At 36.3% G+C, this 16,950-nt stretch overlaps 1 protein-coding gene across 1 annotated transcript in view; it reads right to left on the reverse strand.

Moving 5' to 3' along the window:
• LOC108725578 (serine/threonine-protein phosphatase 4 regulatory subunit 1) overlaps nucleotides 1-14,721 on the reverse strand; it is a 143,779-nt gene extending 129,058 nt beyond the window's left edge. The window contains exons 1-2 of the mRNA XM_018452677.1: nucleotides 14,707-14,721; nucleotides 14,578-14,622 (exon numbers count right to left, since the gene is read on the reverse strand). Of these exons, the coding sequence (XP_018308179.1) occupies nucleotides 14,578-14,622; nucleotides 14,707-14,713 (52 nt within the window). The 5' untranslated portion in view covers nucleotides 14,714-14,721. The remainder of the gene's footprint in view (nucleotides 1-14,577; nucleotides 14,623-14,706) is intronic.
• Between the last annotated feature and the right edge of the window lie 2,229 nt (nucleotides 14,722-16,950).

Genomic DNA, 16,950 nt, shown 5'->3' on the forward strand with positions numbered 1-16,950 from the left:
AAAGAAATTTTCAAATTAGCAATCTTCCTATGATATTAAGAACTCGCATGTGCGAGGAGTCAGAAAAACACGCTTGTCGCGTGCTTGCGTAACGACGGCAAACATCCAGAAAAGTATAATAAAGAGAGAGAGAGAGAAATAAGGGAAAAAAGAGAAGAAATGAGAGATAAGTCATTATGGTCAATGTGCGTGGCCACGTCACACGCGCCAGACAGTCAGTCATTCATTGATAGTATCATAGTATGGTCTGAGCGTATACACGTTGCGCAGCTCACGGCACGGTACGCACGTAAGCTCGCGTGATAGTCACGGGCAGAAAGAGACATGACGACTACAACATGCGGGAGGAAAGTACAGAAACGGACGAAGACAAAAGAGAAAGTACTCTGTGTGCGTACGGCGAAAATGAGTACCATAGGGGTGCCGGCGTTTTATTAATATAATAAGACAGGAAAGGGCTAACTTGGGGAGAAGAAATTCGAAAGACGGGCTAAAAAGACGTATGCGTGACGGATGTAAATAGCGTTCTAAAACTAGCCGCTGTGTAACTAGTCTCGCGCGGCGCGAGAATGCGTACAGAAACAGCGTAATGAAACACTATTAGCAGCACTTTGATCTTACGAAGAATACTAATTCAATGCTGGTACCTGTCAAAACATTGCATATATCAAAACCGAATAGATTTTCTAATTTAGACCTTGGTTTAAGTATTCATCAAAAGATCAAATATACAGAATAATATACAAAAATAATAAAAGGATAGAATCATCGATTTGACATTCTTCCAACCATAAATACTGAAGAAGCCGCACCATTTAATTGCGTATGTTATAAATTGTTAGATACAAAGTAACTCAATCTTAACAAATATTTCAAAAATATGCAATTTTACTAAAAGACATTCTAAATAAAAGTTGTATGGTACAGAAGAGGACGTACTATGGTGACACCCCCTCTATTCTATACAATTTTTATTTAAATCGTTTTTTAGTAAAATATATTTTCAATATTTACCTGTTAAGGGGATCGTAAAGTGAAGCTCGAACTCCGACAAAATCACCAGAGGTCGCTGTTTTTCCAGCACATCAACATGTCTTTATATACTACCACATCAATATCTCACGCAACCTATGATACACGTAGTGTCGCACGTTTGTGTCAATTTTCGTATAACAAATTCGTCGCGATAGAGCGTCTAATTCTAAGAATTCGATTATTCATGCAAATTACGTGTTTGTGAATTACTATTTCGTAAATAGATTGCAAAACTTTGGTATCAAGCAAATGTTGTCACAACTTGACAACTTGACGCCATGTTACACTAAGAAATGGTAAAAAATTTATCAATTTCGAAATTTTTGGTCGTTTTCGGCAAAACTCCACCTCACAAATACATATTAATGCGTACACTTTTATGGAAAAGGATTTTCGAATCTGTGAAAGAGAAAAAAGTATTTGTTCTACAAAAATTATATGATTTAGTCGGTAATACTGATGGCTTTAGGATCCCCATAAGATTAAAATGAATCATCTTGTATAAATCAAGACTGTAATTTCGTGTTTCGCAATTCCTCGTTGAGTCATTCCTTAAAAAGACGATATTTGGACGAATCGAGCAATACGACATTTGAACGAATACGTATAACTTCGTGTTATAGCAAGCCGAATGGAAGAGAAGCGGAAACTGAAAGGTAGAGGCAGAGGATACGGGTCATGCGACTTCGATGTGCGTATTAGTGCACGAGGAACAAGCGGAAAAAGCAGAAAATCGCAACTCATGCAATTTCTTATACATTACCTACGACGCATAAACGTGCTTTCGCAAAGACATGTTAGCGGAACACAAATATTTTTACCGTGAAAAATTGTGTTAATTCTTTTCCATCTGGCAACCTAAAATTAGACGATGATGTGCCAAGCGTATACATTCCAGCCTCTATTTTTAAATCGCCATATAGTGTTTATCGTCGATGAATTATAACTCTATCAACTGATCAAGATCCGATTCAAATTTTGCGAAACAATTATTCTACAATAATATGCGAGACGCTATAAATAACCAATAATTAACATTTTGAATTAATTATATCAATTACAATTATAATATCATTATATTTTACTTCATTTATTATTCAATTACATAAATTAAAAATTGAATTCAAAATATTAGTCATTGAATACGATTATTTATAATAATTATTTAAAACTATAAAAAAAGTAAATGAAAAGACATTGATATTTCCATTACAAGAATACTCAATCGTAATCGCGAAATTAACGATACGTGCGATGATATATATATGATATGCGAAGAAATACACGTTAGCGGACAAACGTCTGGTAGGTCGGTTAAAAGGCGGATGAAAACGCAGACGAAGACGAGTTAGGAGAAATGTTGCTCTAATTAAGCGGCGTAAGTTTATTAAACCCCGGGCTTAAAATAGCGGACGACGCATTACCCAGGAATGTAAGGGCAGTCCAGTTTTATTGCTGGTTGAGCCCTAAGATTAACTCGCACGAACCATTTTGCTCGGGTCTTGCCTGAAGAATCGTTCGCGCTACTCGCCAGAAACAATGTGCTATCATTGATGAGCCAGAAAGCGACGCAAAATCGATGCCGCGGTCCTGCCTCTCTCTTTCTTTCTCTCTCTCTCTCGTGGCGAAAAATTAGAACTGAACAATCGATCGGCGAGGCTGCGGTGGGCGCCGTTATTCGGCCGCGTAAAATGGATGTATATATTCGCGAGAAAATGGGGGTAGAGCCTAAGAAACGATCGATTACCAGTCATGTCTGAAATTAGGTTGACCGAAGAACCACTAGAAATATCAGAGCGGTGACTCTCGAAGCGTGAGACAAGAAGCAACGCGATAGAGACAGTTTGACAACGTACGGTCGACAGATATTTCAAACGAGCGTACTCGCTTCATCTCGAGAAAGATTAATGCTTCCGAGATATCGTATCAATGTCGTAATCCCGTTAGGTCTTTCAATTGACATAGTCCCTAATATAGACCGATTCAGATTATCAGCGTAAATACTCATTTCATGCAAGTATCAAAGAAACGTCTTTATCTATTTTTAAATAAAATTATGATAAATTGCATCTACTGATATTGGAATTTGGAATCGATTTTTCCTTAACGGAATTATCAAATTGTTAGTAGTCTATAAATTATAGACAGTCTATAAAATATAGACAGTAAAACAATAATTTCTCGCGCATCAATCTTTGGTGATGCGAATAAAATAACAATTTTATTGTTTACTTAGTTACAAGTGAGCTTTACTTCAATAAAATTTTGGTTTGGTACCTAATTATAGGATAAATAGATATATTGAAAAGTAAAATTACGTTAAAAGGCAAGGTATTCGATTTGTTAAAACAACATCAAGACAATGCGAGTAAAATACATGACGTAATGTATGTTCCCGATCTGCATGTGGAAATAAAAAGTTTAAAGTATCCTAAATTTTTCAAAGCATTTCTTTTCGAAACAGTAAAAAGACGAACAAATATCGCGTTCATCTCAATCTTATATATGCTTCAAGTATCAAGTCTTGCACTGAATTGACGTTGACGATGCAGAGTCGAGAAGTATTAACATGGAAGGATGGAAGCTGCGACCGCGAGGGTCAGGATTAAATATAACCATGGCTCGGGCTATTTATAAAGATTAACTTGTTGGCGAGATAACGAAGGAGGAGATGGAGACAACGGCGCTAAATTGTCGCAACAATTGCGCGGGAACCGACGGATTCCGGGGCGGCCGTTCCTCGTGCCGCTTTGAGCTTCGACCTCGTTCTCATCTCGAGTCGTCGAACGTCAATCGTACGTATATCAAGCAAAAACAAATGATTATATAAAATACAGGTTATCAAATATTATCATTACTTAACGTATAAATTTTAAATGCGATTGAACATTAAATTGCGTCTTTCATGTTATGATTATGATTCTTGAGAAATATAAAATATTGATTTTTAGTAACCAATAAATCTTTAATAGTTTACGTTAATTTTAGAAAATGAATTCGTATTGAAAATATTTCGTTTTTATAGTAATATTTATTTGCTTAATGATATTTATAAATATCGTTTGCACATTACGATATTTATAAATCCTTTGAAGAATAACATTAAGTACTTGAAAGTAGAAATATTTATGGAAATATTAAAATTTTCTCTGTTAATTGCACATACATAGGTACATATCGATATATGATTGTAAAGTATTAACTGTTGAACGCGTATTTAAATACTACATAAACCTCCCTCCAAACCTTGTAATTGTACAATGTACATTGTGATGAAATTCGAAACATTATCCGCTGAATTTAATTCTGTCTACATTTCACACATCTGAGAGCAGATATAACATAATAATGTATGTTAAAAAAATCACATTTTTTTTAATAAAAAAATCAATTTTAGTATGAATTACTTATTAAAATACCTTTAAATTAAAAAAAATTTTAATAGGTTTCATTAAAATCAAAAGGGATTAAGCCATTTCTCGAGAAACTTATATATAAAATTCTCATTATAATTTAATTCTTCTTCAATCTTCTCAAGATTCTTCATTCTTTTCGACAATTTATATTCGTTACTTTAAAAAAATTAATAATTGTATGTTATTAACGTGTAAATAAATTATCGTCTTGTGCACCGTATATGTAGCTCTAGTGCTTGAAAGTCATAAATGAGTAAAACGTCAAGCGAAGGTATGAGGGTTGAAAGAAAACATCGAAATGTTCGTCGATAAGCACCGGTTCCCTGACACTACACATTACTCGGGAAATATATGACAGTGGAGAGGAATACGATAACGGAAGTTTGTGCACCTGGAGAGTACCGTCGTTGTTCCGCAGCGACGCGGGAGAGAAGACTGCAGTCTGGAATTTTATTTACACTAGCATTCATACACGTGGAACGTTTGCGGCCTATAGGCGAGATCCACGTGCGCATTCCGAAAAAGATGGAAGAAATGTCAGACTCAACTATTCAGGAAAATCGATTACCGCATTTAACTACAAGTTTAATCGACTAGCTCGAAAGAAAAAAAAACAGGTGAAAAAAAATCGCTCATATTTTCGTGGAAGAAAAAATTAGACAAAATTGAATTTTTTAGCACACTGAATATGAAACCCTTTTAAACGTAGAAGTATCAATCTTTTATAAAAATTATTTTAAAAAATATACAAAATATATTGTTAATGTGATAAATTATATAATTTGCACCACTGAAATATATCATGCAACATCATATATATAAAATTCTCAGTCTCTAGATGTTTATCTTATAAATTATATCTACTTTGAAACATATATTAAGGTTGAAAACATAATAAGACACTTCATATCACTCGTATGTGTCGGTATACTGTCATGTATGAGAAAGAAAAAAAAAGAGGATATGTAAAGGAAGTAAAGATATATAGTTACGACATATCCGTCGTTATCTCATTCCCCCCTGGGAGCACCTGATAACACATTGGTCATACACATGCTCGTCTGTATGACGCATTTTATTCAAATCAGAAGAACCGTTTGTTCCCCATCTTCGTTTCTTTAAGATTTGATTAATAGGACTATCGACCATTTCCAGAATAAACTTATCACTTCGAATCCGTCTTCGTATTACTTTTCTTTGGAAAAATGAATTTGTGCAATTATTAAACCGTGACAAAAGTTTATCAAAAAGAAGTTTGCAAGAATGTTACATAAAACTTGTAATTAAAGGACGAGAATAAATCTGTGTTAAAATTTTCAATACAGACTTCTGGATATTTCATATACAGAAAGATGTATTCTTCAATGTATTCTTATCAAAATAATCAATAATTTTTAGCATCAAAAGTAGATTAATCAGTAAAAAAAAATATTCGCACAAGCGACGTGATCATAAATATATCACACAAGCGGCGTATTGTCTAGTATGCGTATTTTGTAATTTTGTAAAGCAAATACCAGTTTACGGGATTGGTTGGATTGAATTTGTGTCGGCCAGAAAGGAATGTCGCAGATCGTAAATTATCCACGAGGGAATGCTATTGGTACTCCATACGCCATGGGGTTTACGCGGCTCGACGGTTTTAGTCCGATAAATGTCGAGGCACCTTTGATGCGGCGTCCGCTTTGAAGCGCGAACAAGCGACTGAATACTCGAAAGTGGGGAAGCACATCGGTTTCACAGGGTGGTTGTCCCAGTGCCCTTGTGCGCGATGGAAAATTAGCGAGATTGTTTTTTTTCTCTCTTCCCTTCCTCCGGCCGAAAAAGGGAGTAAAGGACCACCAGTGGTTTTCCATCGAACGTTGCGCCAAGGCCATACGAAGAGAGAGAAAAAGGGACAGAAAAAAAAGAGAGAAGGATAACGGAATGGTAGGGTCGGAGAGCGCGGAGGGTGCGTTTACATCGAGCTTTTCCGTTTCCGGGATATCCATCGATCCCTCTGTCAGCGGTCCTCGTAACCCAATCAAAACTTTCCCCTTCGAAGCTTACCTATCCTGTTCCCAATCAGGTGAAATATCTCATGTTACGTATTATGCGGTTTCGATATACTCTATAAAGGTCTACGCGAAATCTCGAATTCTATGAATTTATAATGATCGATAGAAACGTCACTTAGAAATTGACAACATGCTGATAAAATCTCTTTACGTTGTTGACGAAGCAAAATCCGCGCTTAAACAGAGAATGTTCGAACTCCTGGCGTACAATCTATTTGTTTTTAATTTACTTTCGAACTAAGCAAGTTTCGAATACATTTACTTCATTTTTATTATGCTTTACCTTGTATCTCTTATATTTATTTTTATTTTTTTTTACAAAACTAGTCGATATCAATTTGATGCCAAATTTAATGTGTTTAGCTTACGATGTCTAGCATCGAGTTATTTAAATAAATAAATGAGGTACGAACTTTCACAATCAATATTTGCTAAAACATTTAAATATATTGGAAGGTACAAAGTGCGAACTATCTATATCTTGCATCGACTTTCGAAGCTGCTCCTTACAGGAAGGCGCGTCGTACGATTTCCACGGTATCGCGACGACTCGAGACAATGACATCGGCACGATTCCTAAACGGGCGCTTCTGGAAACAAACAGAAGGAGAGACGCCTTGTCATCGACGACGTCGCATTCTTCCCGGAGATCGGTTGGCGCGACAGAACGCGGAAGCGTTCTACCAGAAAGGGCCGTTCGTTGCCCGCTACTTGTCATCGTTCTCGTACGTCCGATCGCGGATTGTATCATTTCTTGCTCGTATTCTCTCTTAAGGCCATCACACGTACAAAAATTTTAGTCGTAATCGTAAGGCCGTAAGCAAATCGACCAATCACAGTCGAGTTTTTAAACGCGAGATCGTAATTTTGATTGTGATTGGTCGATTTACTTGCGACTTTACGATTATGACTAAAATTTTTGTACGTGTGATGGCCTTTACGAAGAAGCGATCGAAGGGAACAGAACAAGATGCCTCGCTCGAAGAAGCAAAATGTATTGCTAAATACGCTCCGATCTTAGCACGGAATCCATAATTCGGTCTTAATCTCAAGCAATGTCTTAAGATGCTAATACGGCTCTCTGATTGGTTCATGTACTAGCTTAAGACCATCTCGAATCTTGAGCACCGTCTATGGATTCCACCCCGTTATATCCTGCCTCTTTTCAAAGATTCTACAGTAAATTCGAATCTTTTCTCTTGGAAAGAAACTTAGAATTTGAATGGATCTTTGTTTATAACTGTTTAGAACTTCTGCACCTTCTATTTCGACTCTGGAGTTGAAACTAGTACGATTTCGACACGGTCCATTTTCGACGCTATAAATACGAACAATCATACTTTATGCCAAACATTTCCACTCCACGAATAAATACAGAAATTACAATCGCATATATTTGTAACTTTTACTTTATTTATCGAAACTTTTATATTTCCATTGCAATTAAAATTTTAATAAAACTTATTTAAAATTATTAATTGATTTTTTTATATAAATCCTAATGATTTAACTACAATTCATGATCTTTTATATGTTAGATTAAAGGGAAACATCGAAGAACGATACGATTAGCGAATAGACGGAAGTATCGTACGATTGACTGGTAAAATAATGGTAAAATAACCAGATTGAGAAGGCAAAGAAGATACAGAAAAAGAAGAGCGGAAATACGAACGGAAGGAAGGCTAGAGGGTAGAAAGGGATGGATGGGCACCAAAGCTCACGCCTGTTTCTCCTTGCTCGTTAGTCACGGCTTCGTCTTTATGAATGGGTTCGCTCTTGTGGCTTTACGAGAAATCGTACTATCTTCACTACTGACGGCTTCTATCCTTTCTCTCCGTCCCTGTCTCCGCAACAGGGCAGTGTCCTTCTTCGAGGGTACGTGTCGCGCTATTACAGTCAGAATGGAAGACGGCCGCGAATCGATATTTCTCGCAGTGCTCGTTGTCGACCCCAGCGAGAACAAATTCGGGATGCCGCCGTTGGTATTTCGCGAAAAACCGGGCGCGACGAAGCGGAGATAGCACAAACATCGATATATGCCGTAAATTAATCGATTTAGTGATCAGGCGGTTTCAGTCGATTATTATTTCTACGGTATATCTCCATACTTTATGTAGTAAAGTAAATGACTGCTTAGCCCAAAACTTATTCTCGTCTGATATACAGGGTGTCTATAAAGTTTGTCCTCATCCCCTATATTTCGGAAACGGCTAAAAATGATGAAAAACTGCGAAATATGTATTCAATTATTTCGCTACTCTTTTAAGAAGATTATGGAGCCCCTCGAAATAATGAAATACGTATTTCATATTTTTGTCATTTTGAACCGTTTTCGAAAGGAGGGGGAGAGAGAAAGAGAGACGGGGATAGATTTTATAAATTTATGTATATTAGGAGTATGAATATAAAAAAAATTTTATATCCAGAAATTTTGATTCAATAATAGAAATGTAGCAATAATACGTGGCAATAAACGAAAGTGAAAATATTATCCTATTTTCTGAAAATAAATTCATGTCACGAGATGCGTATGAATTTTCCTCAAATTTATCTTTTCGAAAATATCATAAGCTTTTATCACAAGCTTTTTATCGCTTGTTTCTCCCGTAAGGGCGCGGTCAATCCTGAACTTGTTTCGTGAAAGGAAATGCGAACGAATAATCGAAGTGTGAAATATTAATCTTAAATTTGCACATAAATTTTTGCGCAAGATACAATCATTGAATCTATAATAATAATATCTAAGAGACTTCCAGATAAGACTTCTTTGAATAAATCGTAACACGTTTTGGGATGAAAAATTTTTTAATAAATTTATATAAAAATACTGTTATGAGTTTCTTTTAATACAAAATTATTATGATACTAACGTTTTTATTAGACTTCTGACTACAATTATGCAATTCATTTCAAATACTTTATAGAAAAGCTATAGAAAAAGTATATAAACATATATTAACTGTATTTTTTTTCAAGTAAATTTAATATTTGATCACTAAATCTATGGATTTAACAATAAAGGATTATACACGAAAAACTAACCTTATCTTACTCCCTTTATACATAAAAAAAGAAATTAAAGTGACCTGATATGACTCCTCAAAGATTAACGCAATTCATGAAAGGAAAAAAGACAAAATGCTTATCGTTTGTATCGACTTCGATATCGGAGCCTCTTGCATACTGGGAGAGAGGCTCAGGCGTGCCCTACAACGAGAAGCTGTAGAAAGGGTGAACCCGAGAGAAAAAGAGAAAGTAAGTCAGAGAAGAGAAAAGAGGAAAGGGCGGAAGACTCCGGACGGGCCGCGAGAGGAGATGAGGGAGAGATTGGAATGGTATTCGAGGAATGTCATGTAATAATCGGCCGCCATTCGATCGTCTGTTCCAACGAGAGACGGCGCCACCTCTCAGCTCGGCTTGACTCATTTTGGCTCAACTAAACCATGATGACGATGGAAAACCGGATAGAGAAATGTTGACACATTCTAGTTTTTATCTAGTTTGAAATCATTCGTGTTTGCTCAGTTCAAAGATAAAGCGACAATATACATGCGCTTGTTTTATTTGAAAAAGACATGTTTGCATATATCGCATAATAGAAAAAAATTCACAAATGTTTCCACATTAGATAATTTTTTCATGTAACATAATTTTTTGTGAACACGATTTTTTAAAGATTTAATTTGAAATTATTCTTAAGAGAATTGATTGAAATTTATTCAATCGCGGTTTTTCTCTGTTTCTTCTATCCTTAGAAAGAGAAAAAAAATTCAATTGAATCTTAGTTAACTCGAACGATATGTGTATAAACGGGTTTCAAACAAATGGCAGACTCGTCTTTTTTCATTTAATTTGAAAAATAGTCTCTAAAGAGATTAAAACAGGTGTCATCTACGACAACGATCCACCGCGAGACGCCAAGAGAAATAAATAAAAAGGAAGGGGGGGGGGGAAGAAGTATGCAAACGCATCGCGAAGTTCGTCGTCTCGAAAGGGTGGCGGGTTCCGGTTTTGCGATTCGGCGGGATGTCTACTCCGCGTACTTAGCTAGTCTCGAATGCGAATTTAATAAGGTGAATAAATCATTTTAATGTAACGCGCCCATACGTAGGTATAAGGAAGGGCGACGACCGACGAAAGAATAGAAAAGACTGACGCGCACGGGAAAAGAAGAGGAAGCGAATGAGAGAGGAGGAGGGAAGAAAACTGGTATTTTTGCGTTCGAGCACGTCAAGGGGTGCGTTTCGTGTTGCGATTATAAAAGGTAACCCCCTTGGCCGCGTCTAGACGATGGCGTAGTCTTCCTATCAAAAACAGACCACCGAACCGAAAAGGCTGAAAGGGCAAGGAACTTCACGCAATGCCAAGAAATTAAAGTTTCTTTATACATCCACCTATACTCGTTCCGTACCCCGTATACTTTCCCCTTCCCCGTCTCTACCGCCCCTTATCCATCCTCATGTCCGGTCGGATAAAGTCGACGTTACGCGGCGAAAAGAAAAAGATATCCCATCCGACGAGACATCTGAAAGAAGAGCTTATAAAAACTTCATGAATCATATCAAGAAATACTTGACAAATTAGAATTATGTAGAAACGGATGAAATAACAGAAAATCATATTATCATCATTGAAGATGACAACTAATTTATATCACGATTCGTTATCTCTTCTTTATTTTATATAGATATTTTATAATTATTTCCTGTACGTTATAAAGTTTAAGCCTTTCTGACAAAACATAATATTCTGTAAATCACTGATCAATAAAAGTGCCCATTTCTTTAGGAATACTTAAATTTAATTTCTTTGATATTAATAAATCGTTTAAGTGTTCATTCTAGATAAAATAAGATAAAAGCGAATGGTAAAAATTAAATACAAATAATCAAAACTGTTTCGTCGGACGATGAAAAGGTGGAGTCATCGATGCTCAAAAACGTCTAATACAGTAACTGTCACGACCAGACACCAAATAATTTGCATAATCGCGATCGATTACCGACAGTTACCATAGTTGCCACGGTCATTGTCGCACAGCATTGTATAGCATTCTCCATAAAAAATTTCTCTATAAATTTCCGTATATATATATTTTTTTTAAATTAAAGAATATAAATAACAAAATGAGCTTTAGTTTTTGCTATCCTGTTGCATTTTGGACACATAATATGAATCTTGTCTTTATTCTTATATTTTATTTGTCTTATTATTTAATTAAATTAAATTGTACTTTTATCTTTACTCAGATATTTATCGTTATTTATCATTATACTTGTACTATTATTTATAAAAATGTGTTCATATATAGATGTGTAAATATAGGAGAATATCCGTATATTAAATTCTATCTATGGATTCACTAAATCTATACGACTGTTCAGTCATCCATTCTGTCAATACATTGAATCAAAATTTTGCGACTCACAAGGGACGTCACCCAACTGTCCAGCACCGATTTGATTCTCCGTGAAATATGTCGTTAAACACAAAAATCAAAGAGACACGTATTTTTTTATACGTGTGCTAACTCATGTTTAAGGAGTGAAACATCCCTTTGAAAAAAACGGTATTTCTATTTCGAGCCGAATACCGTCGGAAGTATAAAAGATGGAAAAAAAATTTTTTAAATAAAAGTTGTAAGGTTTCGAGAGTACTTTAATGTTGTGATGAAAAAAATTTTTTTTAATTCTTTTAACAATTGTTAATAAAAAAATTTTTTAAATCTTTTTTCTTCACAACATTAAAATAAAAACTCTTGAAACCGTACAACTTTTGTTTAAAAAATTTTTTTCCATCTTTTATATTTCCGACGATATTCGGTTCGAAATAGAAATACCGTTTTTTTCAAAGGGATGTTTCATCCCTTAAACATGAGTTAGCGCACGTATAAAAAAAAAATACGTATCTCTTAGATTTTTGTGTTTAACAACGTATTTCACAGAGAATTAAATCGGTGCTAGACAGTTGGGTGACGTCCCTTTCAGTCTAAATGACAATATAGTCAATAAGATTGTAGAATAACTTGCGTTAATCATGGTTAATTAAGAAACCCTTTTAATAACTATTCTCCTTTTCCTTAAAATAAACTTTTTTTATTATATAATAAAAACCTATCAGTCAACTTTTATGTGCTAATTTTATAACAGATCTGTTTAAAATAGATGTTTATATCATGCTCATTTATGAAATAATTATATATAGAATCAATTTTTTATATAATACAATTAGAAAAAATTTGATTATTATGCACCAATGACTCATGATTGATTATAACGTTTACTCTATGCAATAAATATTATGCGGAACGTCTTTTCGATTGCTTCGATCTAGATCTAAGCGGGCTTGGGCATCGGAGAAGGTTACTGATCCGAATACTTCTCTCTATCTAGACACGTTTAGAAATATAAGCGGCGCGGTGCTGATAAAACGGTCTCTGGAATGCAAGATAAAGGCGGCTAGGACCAGCTTGGTCGGCGTCGACGGAGAAGATACTCGCGAGGATGAGAGAGAAACGGAGAAGGAAGATTGAAGATAAATGCGTATGCATGTTCGAAGCGGAACGAACTGGAGCTCATTATGTGACGCATAATCATGAGACAAATTATTTGCATTTGACTAGAAAAGTGCCTTCGGGATCCGTACGAGCGTTCGCAGCTCTTCTCGTTACAAACGTGAGGAAACTCGAGCGAGTTTTTGGATCATCGGGAGGACCAGCAATCCCTGATACGACCCTATTTACGACAGATGGCACTCGCAAATAGAAGAGAAACCCGAGATCAGTAACCCCGATAGGGGAAGGAATCGCGCGCGCTAACTGCGCCGTTTTCTTTAATCTGCCGAGATGCCGCCACTCTTCGTGACTCTGACCTTCGTCTGAACTCCTCTGCGCCTCGAATACACTGTATTTTAGACGTCGGCGGACGGTCATTATGCGTTTTCAGTTATAATGGTATCCACATGTGCCTTGTATATATCAATCATATATTCGACTCTTGTTTCTCATCCACAAAATTGAGGTTGCTCCACCATATCTTTAACAGGGATTAAAATTGCTATACTTTCGATAAATTTACATTTCTACATTATAGACAAGCGAGGAAGATTTCTACGTCTACTTCGAGTTCAACAGGAGTCCGTGCAAGATAAATCTACCGTAACAATAGCATTAAACATTTCTAATATTATTGATCTCAAGATTAATCAACGCAATACTTTTCATGCAATACGATCGTCGTGCAGTGTCAATTTTCTCGATAATGTCGAGTTTGAGCTGGAACATTCCAACTGTGATTGACAACTAACACATTCCGAACATTGGCGCCATGTAAAATCTCCCAAGATCATTATCGACCTGGCGCCAGTGAGTATCATAATCTATGTTTATAATGCAGGTGGTTGCTCCATTATTGGAAAAGGCGATCCAGTTTCGACTGACATTTTTTCGCAATCATTCTCGCCGAGAAGCACAACGGCGGCGACGAGAGATACTTATACGACGCGAACGCATGCCTTCTCTCTCTTTCTCTCTTTTTCCTTCTCGTCGCCGCAGCCGTCGCTCCTTATCCTCCTTTTTTCCTTCTCGCTGAGATAAACACGGCGCGCGGCGTGGCGTGGCGTGGCGCCCCCTCTCGACGAACAGAACCGCCCCGTGATCCCGCAAAACGCACTCCCCGCGCGCGGCGGCGACTTATTACGACCGTGTGCGTGCGGGAGCAGTCACCCCGCGTGAAACCCTCTCCGCCCTATGACGGCCGGAATGCTCGCGATGTCTATCGCGGCACGCCCGGCCTCGCGCCGCGATCCTAACCTCGAAACCCATGGCGGGGAGCAGCGCTGGAAGCACACCGCATCATGACAAATTCCGCGTGCCACGCATTACGCGGCACGCACACACACATACCTCGAAACATCCGGAGGGGGCGGAGTGCTCGCCGACAGGAGGGTCGCCACGATACTCAGCCGAGTCGTAGAAACGGTGCTTGCTCTGCCGTCGCGTGCGTGCAAACCGCACCGACGGCGGCCTCGTAAAATACGCGTGCGCGTACACGCATGGGGTTACTCACCCTCGTCCGGGTCCTCTAGATCCTCTGTCTGGATGTAGGATATATCTGAAACCCACAAACACCACGGGTTAGTGGAAAATCCCTCGTGTTTTTAGAGCGGTCTTGTCCCATCCACAGGCACTCACTCACCCGCCATCTTGTAACAAACTGCGGCGCGCTCTCGCGGCCGCGCGCCTAACTAATCCAGCGCGAATCGAGATTCGTTCGATATGATACTCGCGGCGTGATCATCGATATCAACGAAATTCGAATTCGCGCCGCACGATCTTTCCTTTCAATTATTTTCATTTCAGTAATGTAGAAAATGACGCGTATATATATGTCGTTAAGTCAAAACGATGCCTGAAAATTTTTTTATCGTAATTATTTCAATGATTAATTATAATTTACTTTTCTGACTAAATTTAATGAAAAATCGATTGATCTTCGATTCTTTCAAAAGAATATAACTATTATTTATTCATTTTAGACAGAGATGATGCATTGGATTTTGTACTCACGGAACTGCACCGGCTTTCGAAGCATGACGTATATCAATTGCGATTGTCGAAACAGCGTTGATTGCTAAAACTCGCAAAAACTGATATGTTCCAAAGATCATCCGTCACTTTAATCGACACTCTCGATAAACATTCACGCACATTGGACACTTTTAATGGTAAAAATTAACGATCACTTCGCGGAGCGATCGATCGCGTTCTATTCTACGTACCGAACTGAAGTTCCGTGGAAACTGTCATGGCGGCCAAGCGGGTGCATTTTCAATGCACAAGATTCGTACTTTAATAAACAAGAATGGATAGAATTGATTGAAATGGATTCAGATTTTCAAAAAGTACGCATTCGCGATCGTTGAAATGAATCTTTTTTAATCCCAACGTACTTCTGAAAATCTGGATTCATTTTTATTATTTATAGGAATTGCATAAAGCACATTTCTATGCCTTTCAATCTAAGAAATTTTCAGTTTCTAAGTGCATCATGAATATAGCTAAATTCAAAATTCTGAAACGCAGTTTTTCAATTCGATTGAATCTAAAAAAAGTTTTTTTATCCAATTGAATCTAAAAGAAAAGTAAAAATAATAGACATATGAATGCTATACAATATATGCATTCGAATAATTCAAATAGATTAAAATTTCAATCCATTTTAATCTATTATTGGAGTAGGATACTTTCAACTTTGAAATCGGTACAGTGAGTTTAAATTTCTATTCAAGAAACAATATTAATAATATATATATTTTTTTCAAATAGGGAATTATTAGCATCTTTTTCACAAAATATGTTGAAAATATAAATCATCGTGAATTATATTCCGTTCGTCTATGATGTCTATTGAAAAATTTGCTATTGGGAATAATAGTATCAATCTTCCTCCCTTTGCATCATTAATAGACTCGACCGACCGCCATGACGATTTTCGCGTCGCGTCACTTCAGAATGCTTCAGAACGCGGGCTTGAACGCTTCTAGAAATAATCGTGAATTTTATCGATTTAAAACGTAATAAATGTAAATTTTTATTGGGAGTACTGACTAAAGCGACAAGCGGTCTTCGGAATGCATCAATTCTCGCGAACTTCCGCAACCAACGTCATTTTGTCGATCGTGATATTGCTGCACATTTTCAAATTAGCATGGATATTTCGATGAAATAGATGTCTATGTTAAAAACACATGAAGATGATTCTTATATTTCGTCAAGAAAATTGAAACGTAATTAATATATATTTTTTTAATTGTAGCATGTTGTAAATTTAAGTGCTTTTAATTACTTCACCTTATAATTAATAGGTACGGTCAATGCGATGCTGCAAATGCTTTGAAGCATTTTTTGATTGATTAATTCCTAAAATGTTTTCATTTGATTAGTCAATCAAATGCTTCAAAGCATTCATAGCAAAATTTTTTACCGCACCTTACATCCTATAATTATATTCAATTTTTTATATATAAATGTAAATATATAAAAGGAGCGTAAATGATTTATAGAAAATATTTAAAAAATAGATATAATTATATCTAATTTTTTATATTTTCTATAAATTACGTAGAGAATAAATATTGTATAAAGATAGACGTAAACATGAAATATCAAGAAAAATAATAAATCGTTATATGTAAATATGATGCGATGTTTTTAATACAAATGTGCGGTAATTCCGTCGAGTAAGATCCATGCAACCATGTAATATTACTTATACAATGATGAATCTATTATGTGCAAATTAATTGAAATGTCATAATATGGCGATCATCTTCTATTTTGGAGGAAATATTTCAGACGACTATTTTTACATCTAATTTTATACGAGACATACGTTATTTTTCAGAAACTTGGAGGCTGATAATGCAGTCATGGATCGATC

Source organism: Mycetomoellerius zeteki, unplaced genomic scaffold, assembly GCF_001594055.1.
Source record: "Mycetomoellerius zeteki isolate Tzet28-1 unplaced genomic scaffold, Tzet1.0 scaffold35, whole genome shotgun sequence".
NCBI lineage: Eukaryota > Metazoa > Arthropoda > Insecta > Hymenoptera > Formicidae > Mycetomoellerius > Mycetomoellerius zeteki.